The 9,216-nt window shown below is 51.8% G+C and overlaps 1 protein-coding gene across 1 annotated transcript in view; it reads left to right on the top strand.

Moving 5' to 3' along the window:
- Window positions 1-9,216, top strand: part of LGR6 (leucine rich repeat containing G protein-coupled receptor 6) — a 151,963-nt gene continuing 142,747 nt past the window's right edge. Inside the window, exon 1 of the mRNA XM_075722320.1 lies at window positions 1-365. Within this exon, the coding sequence (XP_075578435.1) occupies window positions 1-365 (365 nt within the window). The remainder of the gene's footprint in view (window positions 366-9,216) is intronic.

Genomic DNA, 9,216 nt, shown 5'->3' with positions numbered 1-9,216 from the left:
ATGCCTTCCCTTCCCTGGCTGCATCTTTACTACACTCCGACCTGCAAGAGATACCCGGCCCGCTGCGCGCGAGGCAGCGAGATCGCTCCCCTCCATCCAGCTGAGCCCCGGGGTCGGAGCGAGCCGGTGGCACCTCGCACAGTCCCCACGGCTGCAGCCAAGGCGAGGATGGACAAGCTCTTCTTCTGGGGCATTCTTCTGGCCTCCTCTGCCCACTTCCAGGCAGTGCCTGCAGAGCAAGGTGCTGTGCCCTCGTGCCCACCCCAGTGCCACTGCGAAGAGGATGGCATCATGCTCTCGGTGGATTGCTCCGAGCTGGGGCTTTCAGAGGTCCCTGCCAACCTCAGCCCTCTAACAGCTTACCTGTAAGTACAGCCCTTGCTGTTTCTTTTGCAAAGCTTTCTCTGGACCCCTTCATCAGCTGCAGCTTTCCTCCAGCTTGGAAGTTTGTGCCACATTTTCCTGAAATTAAATTTCCTCTGGAAATTAGAAACAAAACAAAACAACAACAAAAAAGGCAGCTATTACTCCAGGACCTGCCAAGCTAAGCCAGCTCCCCCTCCTCCCTGTGCCCCTCTGCAAACGCTGTTTATATTGCGATGTTATGCATGCTTTGCTTCTTGATTACAGTGGATCAGAGGAGCTGATTTGCTGGGTGGATTCTGATTGTCTGAGAACATAATGGAGTATTTATACTGAGCAATTAGTGCAAACTGCTCTGGGATCTTTCTGTCAAACATTTCAATAGCTGTGATAACTCATGGCTTTTGGGGGTTTGGGTTAAGCTGGCCACCAGCAGTGTCCAAGTTACCTCTTTAAAATTAATATTAAAGTCTTGTAAGAGGTGTGGGGGCTTTGGTATGCGTTGTGGTTTTTTTTTTAAATTTAAAAATTTGTAATGATCTGAACGTTTCCCATCCTTTCTGGTATTAATACCCCAAAGAGCTAAACTACCACAGGGACTGGTGGGTCCATTTCTAGCCCCAGAGAAGGTCTCAGTGGTGCCATCTGACTAGTGATGACTGAGGATGTCCCCAGGGTGAGGGATATGGACGCCATGGAAGGATCTCAGGGTTTGACCAGGAGAGGAAACACCTCTCTCAGGGGGACAAGTTGGCCCTGGCATGTGCTGGGGAAGGTGCTTGGTCTGTTTATTCGCAGAAAGTGCTTGCAGCCACCAACTTCAGCGGTGCAGCAGATGGGCTGGTAAGGACCTTGGCTTTCCCAGCTAGAGATGCAGCTAAGGTGCTGCCAAGGGAAGCCGTGTGTACCACAATTGCTGAGGACAACTGGTAGCCCCCAGGCAGTGCTGGGGATGTTTGTTTTGTGCTCATCATGCTGAGAGGGGGTTTGTGTCCAGGGGTGGCATACAGACCATGTTGCTGGTTTTCTGCTGTTTCTGGATTGTCCTGAGATGTAGTTACTCAGCTGTTAAAGCTGAGCACCCTAACCTGCTCAGGAAGGGCTTTGCGAAGCCAGGTTGAAGCTGCTACAGCTGGGTAAGAGTTTCTCTGCTCACCCTGCTTGCCTGAGGAGCACACTGTTTTGTCTTGTGCCAGCCATTGGATGGCCAGAGCTGTATCAGGTCAGCTGAGAAACAGATATGACAGGAAAGGACAATTTTCACTGGAGAGCATGAAAGATAAGAGAAATGTGTAATACAAGTTGTATTTCCCTGGGAGACGGAACCACAGAGCACTTGTCACATGAGGTGTGTCCTGCATAGACCTATCCCCTCTGCACACACCCTGGGGCTAAGTTTGGAGCCAACCACCTATGAGTGAAAAGTCACTACAGCTCTTGAGTATGTCTTGATGGAGGTGGTTAAAAACGTGGGCTGTAAGCATGGGAGGCTGCAGAGCTTTGCAGCAACTGATGCTACTGTGAGGACAAGCAGCAGCCCTGTCAGGCACCCACTCCACCTTTGCAGTCATCGCAAGACAGGGCACCTGTGGCTCTGACTCTGCAGAGAACATGCTGCCTGTCATCTCTGCAGAGTTGTCCCTTGGGCTGGGAGCCACAGAGAGCTCCACTGCATGAACCGAGGGACATCGCAAAGTTAAATGGTTCTCATTGCCACATTTACCCTGCCACAGTGATCAGAGCAGGGACACAGAGCCCTGGGCTACGGATCCCTTGTACATGGAACCCAGTGGGCAGGTGCTTAAAGATGCTCTTGGTCTGGTGCAGCAGGTGACTGCAGCTGCTTCTGGCAGAGGTCTGCATTTCGCTGGGACTCGGTCTTTGGGACAGCCCTGCAGCAGCCACCGCTTTGGGAGCGTGTCCGGGCCTTTGGCCACGGCTCCCGTGGGCTGCTACACCAGCCGGCTTTCCTCGCACGGTGGCGCCAATGACAGCCCTTTGCCGGAGATGCACCGGCAATGCCACCTCCCCAGCCCATCACCGAGCAGGGAAAGCCAGGCTGGAGGGACCCTTCGGCTGCAAAATCCATGGGGTCGAGACAGAGGGGTGTTGGAGGGTCCAGAGTTTTCCTCCTCCCCTTAGGCTGGACCTGTTTGGGGAAAACCAACACATTTCCTGCCTATCCGCTAAACACTGCTGGTGAATTAACAAAGATGTAACAGAGGAAGGGAGGGTGAACTGGGAATCATTGGAGGAGGACTGAAGAGCTGCATTTTCTCCCTGTTTCTGTCACTACCTTTCTGGGCTACCTTCAGCAAGTCATGTAAGTTTAGTTTCTCAGTTATAAGGTGTGCAGTCAGGGCTGGTTTTTCAAAGCAAACCAGCATAAAATTTGTAGAAGGTATGGATATTCGAGAGAGATCTAAGCTCTTCATGTAAATTCAGACTTTAAATCCACATTCAGATTTGTAAAGAAATGCCTAGACTTTTTTGGAGAGCTGCAAGTGCTGAAAAGCAAGCCCTGTTAATGGCCACGAGGAGCATGGAGCTGAAGGGCAGCTGCTGCCAAAACTTTCCATCTCCTTTGCTCCATGCCCTGTCTTCTAAGCAAATTACTGTTACTCCTTTCTGTAAAGAGCAGGACTCCCTCAGGTGCAAAATAAAGGATCCTCATAATAACCTCTGATTAGACACTGCCTCACCACTAATGAGCTCGCATTCATGCCCCATCCTGACAATGCTGTGCCTCTGCCATGCCTCTCTCTCTCCAAGAACCCTGTCCTTGCTCACTCTCACACCTCCCTGAACTTGAACCTGATCCCACCCATCCAAAACCAAGCTTTTCCAATGTAGGCATCATTGGTGAGCTTGCAGCTCTGGTCAGGGAGATGGGAGAGAAGCAGGTCACCTCTTCCCAGGGGACCTCTCCAGTAGGCACTTAGACACGCTGGTGTCTTGTTGGCAGCCCTGGAGAGACCCCAGGCAGCCAGCTCAGCTGGGGGTTCTCCATGTGAGGTGACAGGTCCCTGCTGTCTGCATTGCTCCTGCAGGCAGCCTGAACTCAATCAGGACTCATGCTGGCTCTAACAGCCCATTTCTCTGGAGCAGTACAGACCATCCTGCCTGGCTCATCACACAGGGGCTGGCAAGGAGCTTCTTAGTGCATGACATGTTTTGGGGCATGAACTGTGTCTTAGCCTGGCCTTAGAGTCCAGCCATGAAACATTAGAGGTCAGCACACACTATTCAGCTACATCCAGAGATCCTAGGGCCTGTGTCACCCCAAAAGAGCTGAGTATTCAGAGAGCAGATTTAACCTTTAGCCGATATGCCAGTAAGTCCTGACAGCAATGTGCCAAATATCACATCTCTGTCTTCCACGGCCAACACCATATGTAGGAGAGTTTCTTTTGGGGGCTGGCAACAGAGGCAGGCTGGAGCTGATGGGGCTGTCTGGAGAGGACAGCAGCAAGCTGAGAGTGTAGAAGGAGACTGGAGCTGCAAAGGGGAAGGTTCTTGTGCAGCAGAGAGGAGACTGCACAAAGGTGCATGGATAAGGATGGGAAAATGGGAAGAGCTTCTTGGTACTCAGAGTATTAGCTTAGCTTCAATCCCTGGCACCACTGCAAACCCCGTATGTGACCTGGTTGAGCAACCCCACCTCAGATTCCCCAGGGCATGGAAGTGAACATCGCATGGGCTGGGGGAGTTCAGTCCCCGGCTGTCCCCATGCCCATCACTGAGTGCCTGAGCACTGGGAACAGGGCTGTGGTTGGGTGCAGGTGTCCAGTGCAGCCCTCTGCCCCAGGATTGGCATCCTGACCCTCCTCTGCCCCTCTGCACCTGGCTACCAGCCCCTAGCAAGGGGGACTGGTGGCAATGCTGGGGGGTGAAGGGATGCTCTCAATTTGCTGAGGCTGCTCCTATTTCACCAAAAAAAAAAATGACAGCATGTTGCTGGTGCCTGCCAGCACCCTCCTAGGGGCACAGCGGCCTGTCAAACCATAGCTGGCAGGAAATAGGGGGCTCAAATAAATGGAGTGCCTGTATTCAGTAGAGGACACCCTCAGCAGTACCCACAGACAGAAAGGCAACAGCAGGAGCATCATGGTCACACATTCAGGTCAGCTGGCCAGACAGCACACACATGTCCTGGCCAACCTGCACACATATAGGTTGGAAATTACACATCTTGAAGTGCTTATCCCCAGCCTGGACTAAGGGACACAAGGAGGAACTGGAAGGATTGCCCAGCATCATAACATATCTTAGGCAGGAAGACACCTCTGGAGGTCTCTGATCCACACTCCTGCTCAAAACAGGTCCAGCTTGTGAGGCTGGTCAGGACCTCGTCCAGTAGGGTTTTGATCCTACTGGGATCTCTAAGATTCCCTTACCCTTTTCCCATTTTTTACCATCTTTATGGGAAATGTTTTTCTTAATCTAATTGCAGTTTCCCATATTCCATCTTGTGCCCATTACCTCTCATCCTTCCTCTGCACAACTCCAAGAAGAGTTTGTCTCTGTCTTCTCTCCACCCTCCCAGCTGGTAGTTAAAGATAGGAATAACATTACTCCATTTCTCCTTCCCTTGTGAAGCCTGATCAAACCTACTTGTATGAGCAGTGCGTAGGACATGGGTGGAGCAGGGATCATTGCGATGTGGGAGAGGGGAGCATGCAGGGTAATGGGGATACTGCAGAGGAAGTGATAAGGATGAAAGACACAAACCTGTAGGATACCAGACATCAGTAGCACCATGACTCAAAGCTCCTCTGGAGGAGCCATCCCAACGTTCCCCAGGGTCCCAGGTCTCCACAGCACCATGGAGGGGTCAGGCTCTACCCCTGCTCTGTGCCCCATCCCCACAAGCATTGGTGACCACTGTGTCCATGTCCCAGGCCCCATGCATACCTTGCAGTGAAGACAGGCAGCCACTGCACAGCTCACTGCATGCAATGCTGTTTCTCTGTCCTGGAAAGCCACCAGAGACCTGGGACACAAGACAGGTGATGTGGTTGTCAGGCTGTTGCCATCACAAGCAGGATTTGGGGAAAGAGCAGCAGAGAGTCCCGGATATCACCAGGCATGTCAGGAGACTGCCCAGACAGAAATCTTCTCATTCCCCACCTGTTTCCATTGAGGTGAATCGGGTCAGGAGCTGTCAGGGCTGTTCTCGCCTTGCAGAGACATTTTGAGCCATTGCCTGGAATTTAGCATCCCACTGGGAGTCTGGGGGCCCCACATCACTCATGCTCTCCTCTGAGTTACCCTCTGGGATCAGGTGCCACATGGACCCATGATAGGGATCTGCAGGAGGCAGGGATGCTCTCATATGAAGCTGGGCAGACACTTCCCTGGTTACACAATGCTGCATTCAGTGCAAAGAAAGAGTGAATGGAAGATGCCTCTTTCTTGATATCTGCATTTTTAAGCACTCACAAAACTCTGGGTATGTGAGGCACCAGGGTCTGAAGGCTGACTACAGAGACACAGCTGAAGCCTGAAGCAAGACAAGCAGCAATGCTGAAACCAGCTCCCCTCAGCCCAAACCCCTCCATAACTGTCTGTCCCAGAGTCTGCCCCTGTGCAGCCCCTACCCTGGGAAAAAGGAGGACAGCCCCCACCACAGCCTCTCTAAGATGGGAAGCACCCCAAGAGCTGCCAGAGGAGCTGGGGCACAAGTAGAGGGACAGGATGGTGGCTGACCCATAGGAGCCTAGCAGGCATTGCAGCTGTGGGGAGGAGTGTTGGGGTTGGAGGGATGACTGGGCTTGCAGGGGGCTGACAAGGAGATGGGATCTCCTGCAGGGATGACTGGGACCTCTGTGTGCCTTTGGGTATTAGGTGACAGTCACACACCCTGGGGAGACAGAGGGAGCAGCCAAAAATACAGAGAACAAAATGCCAACATGAGGTGTAAATTAAATCCTTCCTGGGGGGTATCCTGCTCTCCTGCCCCAGGTAATGTTGCAAAGAGCAGTGAGTCACCATCCTGTGGCTGATGCTCGCCCAGTGTCACGGCCCATTCACAGCCTCTTCCCCATACCATGGTCACCGCAGGAGCCCCAACATTGCACCAGGACCCATGCAAACACATCACAAAGGTGAAGACTCACCCCAAAGAGCTTCCAGACCCTTCCACTTCTCAAGTCATGATAGAGCACAGGATTTCCAAAGCCACCCCCACATCCAGGTGGCCAAACTGATGCACTAAGGGCTGGCACTCTGCTTGATCTTCTTCCCTGCTGGAAGACTAATTGGAAATGCCACTCCTGCCCTGTACAGCCAGAAGTACACAGTCTCACCCTCAGAAATGCCCGGCATGCCTGGGAGAAGGGCAGCCATAGCAGGAGCAAAGGGAAAAGTTTATGAGCAGATGTGGGAGGTAAGACTGGTGAGAAGGATTAGAAGAGCTGGGCTCTGACACACACTGTGTATTGGGTTCATGGGTTTATGTTCACCATTTAACAGCTTTTAGGCACTTTGGGTTTTTTTAACCCCTAAAATATCAGGGATAACAAGAGTCTCCCACCTTCAGCTCCCCACCCCTCCCTTCAGCTTTCCCACCTTCAGATTTAGTTTCCTCCAAAGGGGCCCTACAAAGACCATCCGCAGAGCCTGCTGACTCCGTACAGGCACTCCACAAGGTCACAAGTGTGTCCTGCATCCTTGTTGCATCCTTGCCAGCAGGATTTCAAGGAGGCTTTAAGGTCAGACCACCTGGGTTCAACTCCAATTACCCAGCATCCCAATTACCACCTCAGGGTCTCCTGTGACTGACAGTGGCTTTTTGCTGGCACGTTGCAATGAAGACCCCATGGGGGAGTGTCAGCATTATGTCCAGCATTAATGAATGCCAATTCATAAATAAAGTCCCAGCATTAATGAATGCCAACACTTTGGGATACCCAAGATCTGCCCAAGTCCCAGGTATCAGGGAGAGCTGCTGACACTGACTCTGGCTGGTGTTTCCCTTCTGGAGAAGGCAGATGAAAGCTAACCAGAAGCAGTGTAATTCCTGCCCCTGCGCTCCCCAGCCTGCAATGAGAAGAAAACCAAACAGCAGATTTGGGATCAGGCTTGTGAGAGAAACTGAAAAGCAACCTGGAAAAGCCACAGCTGCTGAGCATGTGTTTCCAAATGGCCTTTTGTATCCCCTAGGAATCGTGTAACTCTCACCCCTACCAATAGCTGAAATTTTCTGGTCCCTTGGCCCACAGCAGTGCTCAGAGCACTGCTGGTTTAGCAGAGAGCAGAGGACCTTCATCCCTGCATTACTGTCATGAGCCTGATGCTGCAGGTGCTGCATGGTGGTGTGCCTGGGCTTGAGGCTCAGGACAGAGCAGTGGGAGCACACTGAACCCTCCAGTGAGCACACAAAGTAGTGGTGAGGGAGCCATGTCCCGGGGGATTGGTGGTGTTCAGAGCAAAGCCAGAATTGCAGGACAGTTAATAGTGAGGTCAGTTCTAGAGCTGCCTGAAGAGCACATTTGGTGGGATGATTTTCCAAGCAATATCTCATTTCATTGAAAAAGAAAAGCTTAATGAAAATGGATTGGTGTTCATGGGACTGTGAATAGGAGAAATGTAGTAACAAGTTGAATCAAGAGAGATTATTTCAAAGTTTTCACTTCATGGTAGCTTTTTAAAAAAAAGTTTCTATTTACGTATTTTCACCTGCTAGTGTTATGTTTACCTGTAGGCGATTTAGTATTCACATTGCAGGACTCCAAAACTATCAAAGCAAAGCATCTTCATGTTTCTAAAACACAATATATTGATTTTTCTGTTCTATACTAAATACTGACATGTTGGCTCCTTGTTTTGCATTCAAGGGAAAGGAAATGTTGAAGTTTCTGAATTTCCAATGAGATGAAGCTTTCAGGTTCATGACTGCTCTTCCTAGCTCCTCCTGCCTCATCATCTCCTAGCCCCCTTTTCTGCCATAAGCTCTGCTCCATTTTACCTCTTGATATCATGAGCTAGAAGTGCTTTGGGTCAAGCAGTGTTTTGCTTTACTTGGCTGCTTGCTATCCCAATGTAGGTACTGTTGGGATTCACAGGATGCTGTGCTCTCCAGAGAGCGGCTGGTCCATGAACAAGGTTTGCAGCCCCCAGGTACTTCCAGCTACGACAGGCGGTGCTGTGGGTGACGAGGTGGAGGGCTGTGGCTTTAGTACCGCAGGTCATGGCTGAGACCTTCCCAAGATTTCAGTTCAAAAGGAAAGAGGCATCCTTTGCAGGGCTGTTTGGAAGTGTCAGCAGGGTGTCTGGGATGCTGGATGTGAGCAGATGAGTGCTTCTTGGTGGGGCACTGTCTGAGCAGGGCTGCAGGAGGTGAGACACAGGATCTGCCCCATCCCAAAGCCAACAACTGCTGCCCAGATTTCTCTGCAGGAGAAGGAGCATCCAGACCTTTATTGCACTTGCTTCACAGCTGGCAGTGAGCACTGCATTCCCGGGCAAGAAGGGAGCAGGTGTACAGACAAGGAGCACAGTGGGGAAGGCAGCACAGCGGAGTGGTTAGAACAAATGTGCTTGGGGATGGGGCTGTGCTCCAGGGTGGATAGCTGCATGTGACTGCCAGCAAGCCTCCTCCCTCCTTCTTCACTCTGCAGACTGCAACCAGGGCAGCTTGGTTGGGACTAGAAGAGACCAGTCCCTCCCGCTTGTGCTTTGAGGGATGCCCCACTCCTGGTCCCAAGCGTCAGAGTGAGCGAGACTGGGTGGCAGCAGGCATGCCATGTCCGCATGCCCCCTTCCAGCTGGCATCACTGTGCAGGAAGCCTGGGTGGGAGGGAGCTGCTACTCACCCGCCACATGCTCTGAACTTCAGCCGCAGCAGGCCAG

The sequence above is a fragment of the Pelecanus crispus genome, chromosome 17, assembly GCF_030463565.1.
Source record: "Pelecanus crispus isolate bPelCri1 chromosome 17, bPelCri1.pri, whole genome shotgun sequence".
NCBI lineage: Eukaryota > Metazoa > Chordata > Aves > Pelecaniformes > Pelecanidae > Pelecanus > Pelecanus crispus.
This window is presented reverse-complemented; position numbering and strand designations above follow the sequence as displayed.